The sequence below is a fragment of the Periophthalmus magnuspinnatus genome, chromosome 7 (genome assembly GCF_009829125.3).
Source record: "Periophthalmus magnuspinnatus isolate fPerMag1 chromosome 7, fPerMag1.2.pri, whole genome shotgun sequence".
Taxonomy (NCBI): domain Eukaryota; kingdom Metazoa; phylum Chordata; class Actinopteri; order Gobiiformes; family Gobiidae; genus Periophthalmus; species Periophthalmus magnuspinnatus.
The window spans coordinates 13560254-13576783 of NC_047132.1; the positions used below are offsets into that span (position 1 = coordinate 13560254).

Genomic DNA, 16530 nt, shown 5'->3' on the forward strand with positions numbered 1-16530 from the left:
GGACCTGGTTTCGTCTCTGGTCTTGGTCCTAGTCTCTAGTCTAGTTTCTGTTCCCTGGTCCTGGTCTCTGGTCTTGGTTCTGGTCCTGGTCTTCTGTTATAGACACAGTTGTATTTCTGGACACGTATCTGGTCCCTCACAAACATCACATGGATATATGGATACTCTGATATCTCTGGTCCTGATACTGGTCTGTGGTCTTAGTCCTGGTCCTGAACCTGGTCTTGGTCTTAGACGCAGTTGTTATATTTCTGGTCTTGGTCTCTAGTCTAATTTCATGTCTGGTCTCTTGTTTCTGCGTCCTGGTCTTGGTCTTGGTCCTGATCTTCTGTTTTACACACAGTTGCTGTATTTCTTGACCTGGTCTCGTTTTTCGTCCCTCACAAACATATGGACGCTGGTCTCTGGTCTCAGTCCTGGTCTCTGGTTTAGTCTCTGGTCTTGGTCTTGGTCCTGATCCTGGTTTTGGTCTTAGACACAGTTGCTGTACTTCTGGACTTGGTCTCGTATCTCGTCCCTCACAAAGGTCACGTTTCCTCGAAGCTCCTCGAGTTCGGAGCGCTGACGCTGCATCTTCTGCTCGTTATTGCGGAACTTCTTCTCCAGCTCTGGAACAGAATGAGAAAGAGAATGAGTGAGAATGAGAACAAGAGTGAGAATGAGAGTGAGAGTAAGAATGAGTGTGACAATGAGAGTGAGTGAGAATGAGAGTGAGAGTAAGAATGAGTGTGACAATGAGAGTGAGTGAGAATGAGAGTGAGAAAGAGTAAGAATGAGAGTGAGAATGAGAGAGTGAGAATGAAAGTGTGAATGAGGAAAAGAGAGAATGAGAGTGAGATTGAGAATGACAGTGAGAATGTCTGTGTGTGTATATATTGTAAGTATAGGTGTATATGTGTGTGTACTATACATATAGTGTAATGTATAATGTATGTGTGTATGTATGTTTTATGATATATGTGTCTGTATATGTATGCATGCATATACAGACACCTCCCCTCAGACAGTTTATTTCAAAAACTGTAAACATCCATTGTTTACAGTTTCTGTTCTGACATATTAAAATAAAACATATTGTTAGATTCTGTACAATCAAAGAAACTAGTATCAAATTTGTGAAGTTTTGTACATTTTATTTAGTAATGATCCTGTCACGAGGAGGTTATCAAAATAAGACTCATATTAAATAATAGTAATTTAATCAACATGGAGCAGGTTCAAATCATAACAACTATTAGAACTATGACATCACAGTCTAGAATCTGAAAAGAACCAATAAAAATATATTCATCACGTCAACAGAAGGAACCACTTTGGATGATGTCATAAAGGTCTGTCCTGTGTCTATAAGTAAGTGAAGGACACGAGTATTCGATCAGTATTCGATAAGACTTTGGTGAAGACAGTCACAGAGCAGAGAGTGAAAGAGCAGAGTTTGGTTTACAAACACCTGATATTATCACACAGTTAGTGGTTTATATCTCCGTTTGTGAAACTTTTTAAAGACTTTTTTCTACATTCACAATGGAAAAAGTACAGAAGAAGAAAGGTGGTTTTCTAATGGAGACGGAACAGCAAAGCAGTTCTCCAGCCTCAACAAAGCAGCTGAGACGTCTGGATAAAGAACTGCAGGCGACTTTGGAGAAAGTGGCCAAACTTCAAGCAGAAAACGCCAGTGTGAAGGAGGAACTTAAAGCCCTCAAAGACGCTCATACCAATATGACGTTTGATAAAACAAAGTCAGACATGTTGGTAAAACAACTACGAGAGGAGCTCCAGAAACTGCAGATGGAGAATAAAAGGCTTAAAGAGACCTCCAGGAAGAGCGGTCAGGATCAGCAGCAGAAGGTCACCACAAATCCTTCTCGCCAGGGTCAAGCCAAAAAGGAGAGACAGAAATATGAAAATCTCCTTAACAACTTTAACAAGGAGAAAGAGGAGGTTACACGTTTGCAGAGGACAAACAATATTCTGATCTGCAATAACCAAGACCTAAAGAAGCAGGTTGAGGACTTGGAGGCCCATATTTCCAACCCTAAACCCTTCCAAACCTATCGAGAAAGCCAAAGTGGAGCAGAGTGTCCAGTGTGAGATGGCCTTGGATTCAGTAAAAGGGCTCAAGGACCAGCTAGAGCAGTTACAGAAGGAGAAGGCCTCTTTTAAGACTCGCCTGGACAGAAATATGTGGGAATTACACCAATCTAAGACCACCATCAGCGACTACATTGTGGAAAACAACAAACTGAAAGATTACATCCGCAAAGTAGAAGCACAGCCAGCAGCTCAAGTAAAAGGACTCCAGGATGAGCTCAAACGGGAGCGAGAAAAATCCCAAAAACTCCTGGCTGAGAAGAACTCCTTCGTCGGTGGCGAAGGTGAAATCTGAGTTGACCCAACAGCGAAGTGACAGAAACAGCGCAGAGACAAAGGTCAAAGAGCTCGAGAAGAGACTTGAAGACGAGTGAGCAGTTTTCAAGGTGGTCATCAAAAAGTGCCACGATGCATATCAGGAGCTCGCAGCCAAAGTCCAGTAAACACACACATGGAAGAAACCCTCCTCCCTCTGCCCCCCCTAAAAGCTAACAAACTACTTTACTACTTTACTACTGGGACTTAAATACAGACTGACCTGAGAGAACAGACCGTGGACCTGTACGAGATTCACGATCTGTTCTGGAGTCAGTCTGGAAAAACAAAATCTACCCCCAACCCCCCCCCCCCCCCCCCCAAAAAAAAATAAAAATAAAATAATAATAATAATAATAAATAAATTAAACCTAAAAAAAAGATTATTTGTAATGTGTTTTATTCTGCTGGTTTAATATTTGACTTGTTCTTGTACAGTGTCCTCGGTTTTGAAGGTGTTTTTAAAGGAAATGTGGGTGGCACTTTAAAATACGGTCTGGGACTCACCAGGATTTACTGTGGTAGTTAGTAGATACTTGACTGGTAATTACGGTGGTACTTACAGTGGTAGTTACTTGGGTAGTTACTATGGTACTTCTGGTGGTACTTTGGTTGATACTTATACTGATACTTACTGATACATACTGTATAACTAATAGTGGTACTTTGTGGTACTTACAGCGGTACTTACAGTGGTACAAAAAGTGATACTTGCACTAATAAGTACTGGTACTAGCACTGGTGCTTATTGCAGTATGTCATATTAAGTGAATGATATTAAAGAATATGTTGTTATGAGGCAGATGAAGGTTTGATTTCATTATAAGTTTCCAATAATAACAAGAAGCACACAGGAGGCAAAACAAGGAGCAGAAACACGTGAATCATGACATTGTGTTTTCACAGTGTTTTGACTTGTGTATTTTCTATGAACTTACACTAGTATAAGTACTGCTGTAAGTATCACAAAGTATGTGTTTGTATGTATGTATTATTTATTTTGTAAGTGTTTGTTTGTATGTACACAGACAATGTTTTGATCTTGTTCAAGTGGAGCCCAGGGAGGGGGTCACCATGAGCTTGGGATTGGGTTTTTTTCTTCTTTTTTTTTTTGCTTTTTTTTGGAGGGGTGGGTCTTTATTTTTGTTATCCTGATTTTGTTATTATACAAAAAATATTATTTTTTTTAATCTCAAATAAGAAAGAGTGAGAATGAGAATGAGAAAGAGATTGAGAATGAGAGTGAACATGGGAGTGAAAATGAGAGTGAGAATGAGCTCACGAGACCATCATCACCCCAGCAACTCCTCGTTCAGTATGCGAAATGTATGTATGAAATATATGAAATATATGAAATATATGAAAGCTGGAACAGTTTATTCTGAGCTCAGTATTTTTCACCTTTTCTTCAGGCCCTCCTTCAGGCCAAGTAAGAGTCAGGTTTGTAGAGATATAAACCTGCTCACAGTAAGGACACATGTTTTTATATGTATCTGTATAAAACATTCATAATAAAAAGACATGCTATCATATAATCTATTCTTAGCAAAAAATTACATACTGTGGCTTTAAATTTAAAACTATGTGATAAATCTGAGGTCTGACTGTGTATACCACGAGCCAGACCATGAATCAAGTATTATAGATCCTCTGGCTTTGAACCGCAGGTCTTATGTTATGGTTAGGGCAGATAGTGTGAGGCTGGCGTCAGCGGAGTTAGCGGCACAGTGTTAGCAGTGCAGCGCAGTGAATGTCTCTTACTCTTGAGCTGCTCCACTCCACTGTTGGCTTTGTTGAGCAGCTCCTCGGCTTCTCTCCTCAGGTTCTCCGCTCTCTCACTGACCATGTCCAGACCTTCTCCTCCAAAAGAGTCTAGCTTCTTCCGCAGCTCCTCGTACCTTCGCTCTGTGTCATTCAGACTCTGAGGGAAACACACAGGAGAAAGTGTAAGGCAGGCTTCACTGTCCTCTGTATCTGACCTGCCCTTACAGTGCATATGACAGCTCAGAGACTCTTTTCATTCTTAATAAAAACATGGTAGACATTTAAAACCATCAGACCATTGGACAACCTCTGCCCCGCTCACCGTGCCCAGAGACGAGGCCTGGTCCTGGGCTTGGGCCGCCAGTGCCGCAGCCTCTTTGGCCATGTCCTGGTTCTGTAGGGTTTTGTTCCGGAGGTTCTCCACTCCTCCAGACAGGTTCATCAAACGTAGCATCATGTCCATCTGCCTCTGCTCCAGGTCAGACAGCCTCTCATCTACCTGTAGAACACACCAAGAACAACCAAAGATTAGGAACCAATCAGAAATAAGTAAACATCAAAAGTAATCAGAAGCAACCAAAACATCAGGAACATGTGATGAGAACCGGGCACAATCCACATAAAGAACACACCAAAAACTCGTTATCTTATTTTATCTTATAAAAGCACTAAAAGAGCCAAAGATCAGAAGAACCAACATCATCATGAAACAGCCTCTCATCCACCTAAAGAACGCACCAAGAACAAGCAATGATCAAGAACACACCAGGAGAAGGTCTATATGAGCTGAGAATGCACCAACCACACATCAGAGCCAACCAACATAACATCTTAAGAAGACAGTATAAGTTGACAAGACTGAAATATTTAAAATGCTCCAGGAATAAAATGACCTGCCATAAGGAATCGGGTTGTCAGAGTTTTCTGTTCCTTCTTTCCCCCTCCTTACTGTGTCTGTACCTGGAGCTGGGCGGATTTTCTGGCACCACCCACTTGATACCTTGACTGCTGATCAGCAATCAAGCTGACAACCTCTGGAGTACAAAGGTGCTGCTGATTGCTACACATGCAGGCAGATCATCAGTGGATCCACCGTGATCCTGCGTTTGGACCCACCTTACACCTCCGCCTCTGACCCGGCTTCCTATGACCAGTTTGAACACCTCAGATTCCAAACCAGCTTCCTACGACCAGCTCCTACAACCACCACTTGTATTTTTGTTTGTAATAAACTCTGTTAAACTTTTACTCCAAAGTCTGTATCTTTGTCGTTACGACACAGGCTTAGAAGTTTAACTTAAAGCTCCCATCTCTAAATAGACTGGGCGACCCACCCCTGTTGTATTCTCACATATCACCACTAGATGCTATTTATATTACTGCTGTCTGATAAAGTGGCAGCTTTGGCCTGACAGAAGAAGACCAGAGAGCACAGGTGAGTCTGAACAAAGGCCAGGTGAGGGGAGGGGTCAGGTGAGGGAGAACGGGTTTGGCATCTGTCATATACTGGTAAAAAAAAAAAAATCTAATAAATTTATAGATGGTAGCTTTAAGGTGAAATACTTTTCCTCTTACATTTTAACTGATCATAAAAAAGATACCTATGCTCTGCTCTAGGGGGCGTAGTACCTACAGTCTCCCACGGGGGGTGTCCTACCTGAGCCGTGGCATTCCTGGTGTTGTTCAGGTTCTTCACAGCCTGCCACAGGGCGTCTGTGGCCTTATTAATGGCCTTCTCTGATTGGTCCAGGGCCTGCTTTGTCTGATTAGCTGCGTCCTTCACACCTTCGGCTCTGGTTCTGAAAAGCCCAAATGTCAGAACATTTAGTCTGGAATTCTGAGAACAAAGTCACTCAGACTGCTGTATTTTCCGGACTATAAGTCATAGTTTGGCCAGAGGAGTGACTCATTCTCAGACTTATAAACTTATACTCATATACTTATACCCGAAATTATTAAAATATATAATTTCACATGTTCGTTATTGTCACACTGACAAGTGCGAGGGCACTTTAAGCTTGTTTACCAGTATGACAGCCATCTACTTCCGGAGCGACAAAAGCAACACCAAGGATGAAGATTTATTGATCTGGAGTGAGATCAAGAGTAAACTTGTTAGCATGATTTCTATGCTTTAGTTATCTGATTAACTGTTAATATCTTACATATTATGTGTTTAATTTCAACTTTACGTGCAGACGCTGCAGACCATGACTGAATGTGGATATTATTAAGCACAACATTTTGACTGTGAGACACTGTAAAAGTCCCGCACTGGAGACACTTTTTCTACAACTCTTCTGTTACCGGTGAGAAAATACATTGGGCTTTTGGCAGAGATGTTAAAATCTAATGTCTACAACATGAGTGTGTGCCATTTGTTGGTGCAGGCGCAATTGTGACATGTGTTGTGACCTGCACTGCTGTTAATTCCTTTGGCAGCATTTGATGTTTTATCTCAGAACACACAGGTCACACTGATCAGTTCAGATATTATATTTAGCAAGCATAAACTCATCGATTCCCACCAAATTGGAACAATATTTTAAATGTTTAGTTTATCATAAGTTAATTTTGAGGTCATGAAAACTACTTCCTATTTTCCGGTTAGCGTGCTGTACTGCTATTCAGCCTGTTGTTTGTTTCATTGTTATTATTATAAATTGCCTTATGTCTGTTCTTGGTCTCAGATTTTGCAAAATAAATTTCCCCATAAAATGCGACTTGTAGTTCAGAGCGACTTATATATGTTTTTTTCTTCATTATTACTGGTGTGACTAATACTCCGGAGCGACGTATAGTCCCGAAAATACGGTAATTTATCTACAAGAATCCACACTATTGTCCCAAAAAGGTACTCAGCCCTCTGGATTTGACCCTCACACTCACACAACTGGGTCAAACATCTCCAGATCTGCTCAGGAGGCCCTCACAGGGTTTACAAAACTGATCCCTCTGAGCTTTAAACCTCTTAGAATACTGTTACCTCCTCAAAACCTATATGTATATGGCATACATACACAGGCAGAACATGCAAACTCCACACAGACAGCCCACCCACAGCCCGGGACTTGAACCAGGGACCCTCTGGCTGTGAGGTTCATGACTCACTTGGCATCCTGAGCGTGCTGCAGCAGCTCGCGGACTCTCCCGATGTCGTTGGACGTGCGGTTGACCAGCTCCTCCATGTTGGTCAGGTTAGAGAGCGACGTCTTTATCTGAGAAACCATGGAGTCCAGAGCCGTTCTGTTCACAGGCAACGAGATGGACAACACCTGCAGGGAGACCTTCTCAATGCTCTCAGGATCTGCTCCCTCCTCTGTAAACGAAGAGAGAGGGTCAGAGGAGGAGGAGAGGAGGAGAAGAGGAGGAGGAGGAGGAGAAGAGGAAAGAGATGGACAACACCTGCAGAGAGTTCTTCTCAATGCTCTCATGATCTGCTCCCTCCTCTGTGAATGAAGAGAGATGAGAGCGTCAGAGGAGGAGGAGAGGAGAAGAGGAGGAGAGGAGGAGAGGAGGAGAAGAAAGATGAACCACACTTGCAAGGGGATCTTCTCAATGCTCTCAGGATCTGCTTTCTCCTTTGTGAAGGGAGAGATGAGCGAGTCAGGGGAAGAGGAGAGAAGGAGAAGAGGAGCAGAGGAGAAGAGGAGCAGAGGAGAAGAGAGGATGAGGAGAAGGTTAGAAGAGATGGTTAGAAGAGCAGAGGAGGATCAGAGGTGCAAAGGAGAGGGTCAGAGGAGCAGAGGAGGACCAGAGGAGGACCAGAGGAGCAGAGGATTCACCGGTGAGGAAGTCTTTGATGTTCTTGATGAAGTCCTTGAGCTGCTGGTTGGACGTCTGCAAATGTTGTTTCTTGCTCTGTGCCTTCTGCAGAGCGCTCAGGGCCTGGAGCTTCACGTCCTGGGTCAGAACGTTCAGGTCTTGGAGCTGCAGAGAAACATTATGAAGATGAAAGGTCCTAAAGACATGCTCTAATACTGTGACCTCCTGAAAAACATGTTCTAATGCTGTGACCTCCTGAAAAACATGTTCTAATGCTGTGACCTCCTCAAAAACATGTTCCAACGCTGTGACCTCCTGATAAACATGTTCTAACGCTGTGACCTCCTCAAAAACATGTTCTAAGGCTGTGACCTCAAAAACATGTTCCAACACTGTGACCTCCTCAAAAACATGTTCTAATGCTGTGACCTCCTCAAAAACATGTTCCAACGCTGTGACCTCCTCAAAATGTGTTCTAATGCTGTGACCTCCTCAAAAACATGTTCTAATGCTGTGACCTCCTCAAAAACATGTTCTAATGCTGTGACCTCCTCAAAATGTGTTCTAATGCTATGACCTTCTCAATACAGACCTGGAGTTGTGTTTTGTTTCATTCACACATGTTTGAGTAACACTTTATTATTAGTCTGTTACATCTCCAAAGTTCAAAATGCTCTGCTCCACCTTGGGATGTCATGAAATGGTAGTTTTCAAGTTAACGGCTCTTTTAAATTTTTTGTTCAGTAGAGATTGGCATTTAAAGGAAATTATCCAAATGATTCTAGTGAAGGTGTATGGAGTTTTAAAAACACAGTGGAGCACTTCCTGTATTATGACATGGTGAGATCACAAGGTGGGACAGAGTCTGCAGGGTTTGTGTGCTTTTTCAGTGAACAAAACTAAACTCATCCCTCACCTTTTTGGCGACCTCCTGGAGCTCGTTGTTGGCGGTGTTCAGGCTCCTTGTGGCGTTGTGGGCGTGGCTTAGGGCTCTCTTCGATGTGCTCACAGTGCCGCTACACCCCTCACCCCCGCAGACCGCCGCCCCCTCAGTGTCACGGCAACCGGCCCCTCCACACAAACTGTCGGAGCAGGTGGCGTTCAGAGCGCCTCCGCACACCTAGAGGAGGAAGAGGGTCATTACAGCGTTACTACAGATGCCCTCCCATCCTCTATTCCTTGTCTCTAATGTCCTCTCCTCCTCTTTACATTGCCTCAGATGCCCTCCCTGTGTGTCAGATGCCCTCCCCATGTGTCAGATGCCCTCCCGTCTCCGTACCTTCTGGCTCAGGCTCCTCTCCCTCTCCTCCAGCTCTGTGGTCTTCTGCTGCAGTTCTATGAGGGAGCGGTTCTGGGCTGAGATGGTTCGCTGCAGTCTTTCCCTGTTTGCATCCAGAATGCTTTTCGTGTCATTTCGGGTTCTTTGGGAATGTTCCACGGGACTCAGAGGACCGGACACTGAGGAGTTACACCTTTGCTCGGCCGCCAGGGACTGAGAGTAAAACCGCTTCACCTTCTCAAACTGATCTGAAACAAAACAGAGAGAGTTTAAATGACTTCAGGATTATAGCTCTATAATTTAAGTTTACATCCCCTGATCCGGGAATTCCGTTGTTTAGTAGTTCTTATGGTGAGCAGGACTCAACCCTCAGACCCTCTGGTTGTGGTGTGGAGACCTAACCTTCTGTAGTTTGGTGGTTCTTGTGTGGTACCTTTGAATCCAGAGGTGAGCAGATCCTGGAGCAGCTGCTTTTTCTGGCTCAGAGTTTGGTTGAGGTTACTCAGCTCCTCCTCCATCTGCCCCAGCCTCTTTCTTACTGAAGCCTCCTGAGATACAGAGGCGTTCAGGTCTGAGCCGAGGGACATCAGACGCCCGTCCAACACCGCCATCTCTGCCCTGGGACAAAACAGCAGGAGGCGGGGTCACAAAACAGGAGGAGTCAGGAGGGACATGTGAGAGAGAACAGCCAATGAAACGTTAGTATTTCTATAGAATGTTGTCTATTCATTTCACTATTTAAATCTTTCCTCCTCTTTCACTCTGATGGTGAGATTCTTCAGGCCACAGCCGCCCTGGGACAGACTGAAGACGTGGCTTGTTTTCTGCGCCTGCGGCCTCTGAGCAGTGGCAGCACTTTTATAGTTCTGTGCGTGTTCTATAGTGTTCCTCACCTGATGTCGTCTAGACTTTGCAAGATCAGCTGATGTACCTGCCCAACCTCACCTGTCTCTCTTCAACTGTCTCTCCTCTCCTGTCCCTCACCTGTCTCTCCTCGCCTGTCCCTCACCTGTCTCTCCTGGCCTGTCCCTCACCTGTCTCTCTTCACCTGGCTCTGTTCACCTCTTTCTCCTCACCTGTCCTTTTCTATGTTATATAGTGTAGTTCCTCACCTGATGTCGTCCAGACTCTGTGCGATCAGCTGATGCACTTGCTCCGCCTCCTCGCCTGTCAGCAGGGCCTGCACCTGCCGGATCCTCCTCCACAGCTCCTGCACGCGGCTGTCGTTGACGCCGGGCCCCGTCCCTCCCTCCACAATGCCCTCCGCCGCAAGCAAGATGTGCTCCAGGTCACGTTTGAGCTGGCACAGCGCGTCGTCCCACAGAGTGAAGCAGGCGTGGCAGGGGGCGCAGGCGGGGAACACGCCCGAGAACCCGCGGGCGCACCTGTCGCACTGTGGACCTGCAGCTCCCTCACGGCACTGACAGGCTCCTGTGCTCCTGTCGCACTGGGCAGACTCTGAGCCCAGAGGGTGGCACTGGCACTCTGCAGAAGAGAGGAGAGGGAGAGGAGAGAGGAGGGAGCAGAGAGGAGAGGGAGAGGGAGGAGAGAGGTGAGGGGGAACGAGGAGAAGGAGGAGGGAGGAGAGGGAGGTGATGCATGAGGGAGGAGGGGGGGGGGGAGGGGGAGGATTGGGGAAAGGGGGAGAGGGTGGAGGGGGGAAGGGAGAGGAGAGAGGAGGGGGCAGAGGAAGGAGAGAGCATTAAAAAGAGGGGGAGAGAGGAGTCTATAGTACTACTATGTACAGTACTTCTACATGCAGTATTACTACATACAGTACTACATACAGTACTACTACATACAATACTTTTACATACAGCACTACATACAGTACTTCTACATAAGTACTACTACATACAGTACTACTACATACAGTACTACTACATACATACAGTAAATATAATAAAGTTTATACCTGTGCACTGAGTTCGAGGGTCTCCCCAGTGCAGCTCCTGACATTCCTCGCACGTCCGCCCCCCGAAGCCCGAACGACACTGGCACTGCCCCGAGAACTGAGACAGAGAGAGAGAGACGGGTAAGAACAGAGTGACACTGCGACAGAGAGAGGTTAGACCTGGTCCAGTCCTGGGCTAGTCCTGGTCAAGCCCCTGTCTCTGGTCCTTTAGTCCTGGTTTAGTCCTGGCCTAGTCCTGGTCTCATCCTGGTCTCTGGTCTAGTCCTGATCTAGTCCCAGTCTCTGGTCTACTCCTGGTCTAGTCGCGGTCTCTGGTCTTTAGTCCTGGTCTAGTCCTTGTCTCTGGTCTTTAGTCCTGGTCTAGTCCTTGTCTCTGGTCTTTAGTCCTGGTCTAGTCCTTGTCTCTAGTCTTTAGTCCTGGTCTAGTCCTCATCTCTGGTCTTTAGTCCTGGTCTAGTCCTTGTCTCTGGTCTTTAGTCCTGGTCTAGTCCTTGTCTCTGGTCTTTAGTCCTGGTCTAGTCACGGTCTCTGGTCTTTAGTCCTGGTCTAGTCCTTGTCTCTAGTCTTTAGTCCTGGTCTAGTCCTCATCTCTGGTCTTTAGTCCTGGTCTAGTCCTTGTCTCTAGTCTTTAGTCCTGGTCTAGTCCTTGTCTCTGGTCTTTAGTCCTGGTCTAGTCCTTGTCTCTGGTCTTTAGTCCTGGTCTAGTCCTTGTCTCCGGTGTCACCATGTTGCAGTGTGGCCCCAGCGACTGTCGCGGGTGGCAGGAGCAGGGCTGGCACCCGCCCTCCTGTCCGTAGTTCCAGTGGTTTGGGGCGCACTGGTCACAGCTGTGCCCGATCACGTTCCCCCGACACGGGCACTCTCCTGTCTCTGTGCGGCACTCGCACAAACCATCGGAGCAGGCAGAGGCCAGAGTACCCGCAGAGACACACGTACAACCTGCAGACGCAATGGAGTTAATCCACTGACCAAAAACAGCAGTCAATCAGAAAAGAACAGTTATGTTATAATTTACACATTTTAAATCACAGTATTCATCTAAAAAGACTTAATAATAGAAACAAGTCCGCTGACACCGAAACTGCGGTGTCCAATGGGAGCTGACGTCTCTGTAAACATCATCAAAACAAAGCACCGCATGCTGTCGGCGCCCCCTATGGATAGCTGCATATCACACTAGCGAGCAGCCCATTTTTTTTCATTTGTACCAATAACTACGCAATGTTGCCAAATCCTACAAGTATCACCAATTAAGAAAATAAAACTGGAGAAGGAAATGTGCACGTCACAGTGGGCGTGTCACAGTAGGCGTGTACAATTACTCAAACATGAATCACTCCAAATACAGTTTCTATTTCCAAAACAGCTCAAATGTCACCATCTTTTTGTTCCTTCTTTGCGTCCCATAATGCCTTGCGGTTCTGGTGTTACATACGTCTGCAGTCATGGTTGAGGGCATTTCCGTAGTAACCCCTCTGGCACTGGGCGCAGTTGGCACCAGTCGTGTGGTATAGACAGGTGAGACAGGTGCCAGTCCGTGGGTCACATGACGTGGGGTCCAGGGGGTCGATGTTTCCATTACACTGGCAGGGTTCACACAGCCCACCTGGGACAGAGGGGCCGCCGAAGTGCCCAGGGGCACACTGGTCACAGCGTGCTCCTGTGGCCAAAGAGGGAAGAACAGGCAGAGCAGTTTTTATATTTCACATAGAGAAAATTATGGTAATGTTGATAATAATAATAATAATAATAATAATAATAATAATAATAATAATATGATTTCATACATCAGGGAAAGATTTAAATTATAATATTAAAAAAAAAAAAGATTAAACCAGAACTAAACCTGGACTAAACCTGAAGTCTATGCCTGACCTGTATGTATACCCCGTCTCAACTGTCTCTAAACTGTGTACCCTGTCTCACTTGTCTAACCTGTCTCCTACCTCTCTCACCTGTCTCTTACCTGTGTACCCTGTCTCACCTGTCTCTCACCAGTGTACCCTGTCTCACCTGTCTCTTACCTCTCTTACCAGTGTACCCTGTCTCACCTGTCTAACCTGTCTCTTACCTGTGTGCCCTGTCTTACCTGTCTCTCACCCGTCTCACTTGTCTCACCTGTGCACCCTGTCTCACCTGTCTCACATGTCTCTTACCTGTATACCCTGTCTTACCTGTCTCTCACCTGTCTCTTACCTGTGTAACCTGTCTCACCTGTCTCACCTGTTTCACCTGTCTCACGTGTCTCTTACCTTTGTACCCTATCTCACCTGTCTCACCTGTCTCTCGCCCACCTCACCTGTCTCTTACCTGTGTAGCCGGGTTTGCAGTTGCACACAATCTGGTCTCCGTCGCGGTCAGCCTGGCAGGACACGGCGTTGAAGTGGTCAGAGCCTGGAGCACCTGGACAGGGGCAGGGCCGACAGTGCTCACCTGACCCCAGGACAGGGTTTCCATAGAAGCCATCCTCACACCTGCACAACGACAGGACAGGTGCAAGAGACAGGTGTGAAAAGGCTGTGTGCAGTTATGTGTGATGTTCTGAAACACATTTTACACTGAACCCTTTAGAATAAGACGGAGCAAAAAGAAGAAGAGGACGACAGGGCTGATGTAAAGAAATAAATGAGGAAGAAAGGAAGAGAGATTGGGAGAGAGGAATAGAGGGGGAGAGGGAGAGAGGGAGAGAGGAGGAGAGAAGGGGAGGAAGAGAGGAAGAGACTCTTGTAAAAGTCTGACCTTTCGCAGAAGTGCCCCCCCGTGTGGTCTCTGCAGGCGTGGCACTCTCCGCTGTGGGTGTGGCACAGGTCGGCGTGCCCATTACACTGACATGGGCTGCAGCTCGGGAAGCCCCAGTGCCCAGGGTGACAATCGGAACAGCGCCTCCCACTGGCACCAGGTCGACACTGACACTGCCCACTGCCCGAGGAGCACTGGTGAGAGAGGGAGCCCTCAGGATGGCACTCACACGCTGAAACAGAGGGAAAAGAGTCAAAGAGTCACATGCTTTCCCAACTCCAAGGAGACGAGTCAGATGCCCAAGTTGGAGTAAAAAGGGTCAGATGCCCTTCAAGAAGAGAATAACAGAGAACAGTGTTTTACTTCTATGGGGTATTAAAGAGGGGGTGTTTTGTATCATGTTTTTGTATATTTATGAAGAGTCGTCGTGTGGGATCATGGGTGACGTAGGCTTGTGGGCGGTGCCTTGTACAGGCTCGTATTACTAACCATAAGCAGGGTTGTGCATACTACCGCCTCTTTAAGGTTACGCGTTCTGTGTGACTCACGTGTGCAGCCGCTGACTCCAAAGCCGTAGGTTCCTGGGGCGCACTGGTCACAGCGACGTCCAATTACGTTTGGTTTACAGCGACACTGACCTCCGACCTCCTCACACTGCCCCGAGAGAGAGCCCTCGGGATCGCACTCGCATGCTGCAGAGAGATAGAGAGGTGGAGAGAGAGGAAGAAGAGGAGAGGGAGAGAGACAGAGACAGAGAGAGAGAGAGGGGGGGAGGAGAAAGGAAGAAGAGGAGAGGGAGAGAGAAAGAGAGAGTAGAGGGGGAGAGTGAGATAGAGTAGAGGGAGGGGGTGGATGAATTGTCTCTGTTAAACAAACAAATAATCCACCCACTGATCTTCTGGTGACAGGTAACTGCTTAGCCACCTGAGCCACTGCCCCCTGTATCACACATATTCAAAACCTGTCTAACCCCGTTTAAAAGTACGACAGACTCAAACCTGTCTAACCCCGTTTAAAAGTACGACAGACTCAAACCTGTCTAACCCCGTTTAAAAGTATGACAGACTCAAACCTGTCTAACCCCGTTTAAAAGTATGACAGACTCAAACCTGTCTAACCCAAATTAAAAGTGAGACAGATTCAAACCTGTCTAGCCCAATTTAAAAGTAAGACAGATTCAAACCTGTCTAACCCGTTTGAAAGTAAGACAGATTCAAACCTGTCTAACCCGTTTGAAAGTAAGACAGATTCAAACCTGTCTAACCTGTTTGAAAGTAAGACAGATTCAAACTTGTCTAACCCCATTTAAAAGTAAGACAGATTCAAACCTGTCTAACCCATTTGAAAGTAAGACAGATTCAAACCTGTCTAACCCGTTTGAAAGTAAGACAGATTCAAACCTGTCTAACTGATGGATTCAAAATATATATTCAAGTTATATTATGTTATCTCACTGTTCATTTTAAAGGTACTGTAATGTTCACTCTTTATTTAGTCATTATATTCAACTATGTAAACTATGTAATCTGCACTAATGTTTGTTCTTGAGTCTTGCAGATAATGTCTTTTGAAAGTGCAGGATCCCATGGGAAGAAGGTCACTGTGAAACCTAAAACAGAAACATCATGGGAGGATGTTTGTGCGAAAGGGAAGTGTGACCTTCTAGAAATGCAAAAACAGAACATATTTATCTGTGAATTTCTTCATATGTTTTTACACTGCTTGCAAAGTATATGTCCCCCATCCCTTGAGAGTAAGCAGTGCATATGTAACTAGGGTTTCTAAGTTAATAAAGAGAGAAGAAAAGCGGTGGGGGCCTTCAGAAAAGAGGGTGCGAGGTGATTTGTAACTGAAGGTTTTTGCCTCCCCGCTCTTTCTCCTCAATATTGAGACAAAATAATCTCTCTTGTCTTCTCTTCTCTTTTGAACTGTAATATAGGTTAAAAGGTGAACCTATCACTAACCCAATTTAAAAGTAACAGAGACTCAAACCTGTCTAACCCCATTTAAAAGTAAGACAGATTCAATCCTGTCTAACCCGTTTAAAAGTAAGACAGACTCACGCAAGGCGCCATTGTGCATCAGTGCAGAGATGCTACACACTAGCTTAGCGCACATTTCGGCAAGCGGGGGGGTGGGGCTTATGAGGAAGGCGTCCGGACACATGTATCTCTGCATGTGCTCAGCATGAAGCTCCGCCTCCGGACTGTCACCCTGGAAACCAGGAAGCTCTGTGTACTTCGGGAGCAGGACCAGCTGTGGGACAGAGACAGGTCAGACAGGTGAGTGAGAAAGAGGAAAAGAGACAGGTGAGACTGGTAAGAGAGAGACAGGTGAGAGGAGACAGGTGAGAGAGATGCAGGTAAGGCAGGTGAAGAGATGGATCAGACAGGTGAGAGAGAGATAGGTGAGAGAGAAATAGGTAAGAGAGAGACAGGAAAGAGAGAGGCAGGAGAGAGGGAGACAGGTGAGAGAGGGATAGGTGAGACAGATGAGAGAGAGAGACAGGTGAGCGAGAGACAGGAGAGACAGGAGAGACAGGTGAAGAAACAGGTGAGACAGGTGAGAGTGGGGGAAGAAACATGTTATATGTAGAATGTTTGCGATTATTATTAAAAACGTAAACTCTTTAAAGGGCCTGTTCCAGATTTATAACCCTGAG

General features: G+C 45.9%; 2 protein-coding genes across 2 annotated transcripts in view; one reads left to right on the forward strand and one right to left on the reverse strand.

Moving 5' to 3' along the window:
- The window catches only part of LOC117373688 (troponin C, skeletal muscle), a 277430-nt gene that overhangs the window by 163121 nt on the left and 97779 nt on the right, over positions 1–16530 (forward strand). The gene's annotated exons all lie outside the window — the stretch shown is intronic.
- lamb2l (laminin, beta 2-like) overlaps positions 370–16530 on the reverse strand; it is a 46090-nt gene continuing 29929 nt past the window's right edge. The window contains exons 19-35 of the mRNA XM_033969799.2: positions 15932–16124; positions 14417–14560; positions 13869–14100; positions 13440–13603; positions 12565–12789; positions 11854–12068; positions 11130–11226; positions 10327–10699; positions 9648–9832; positions 9215–9462; positions 8852–9055; positions 7956–8100; positions 7282–7489; positions 5828–5969; positions 4493–4669; positions 4168–4327; positions 370–608 (exon numbers count right to left, since the gene is read on the reverse strand). Of these exons, the coding sequence (XP_033825690.1) occupies positions 472–608; positions 4168–4327; positions 4493–4669; positions 5828–5969; positions 7282–7489; positions 7956–8100; positions 8852–9055; positions 9215–9462; positions 9648–9832; positions 10327–10699; positions 11130–11226; positions 11854–12068; positions 12565–12789; positions 13440–13603; positions 13869–14100; positions 14417–14560; positions 15932–16124 (3249 nt within the window). The 3' untranslated portion in view covers positions 370–471. The remainder of the gene's footprint in view (positions 609–4167; positions 4328–4492; positions 4670–5827; positions 5970–7281; positions 7490–7955; positions 8101–8851; positions 9056–9214; positions 9463–9647; positions 9833–10326; positions 10700–11129; positions 11227–11853; positions 12069–12564; positions 12790–13439; positions 13604–13868; positions 14101–14416; positions 14561–15931; positions 16125–16530) is intronic.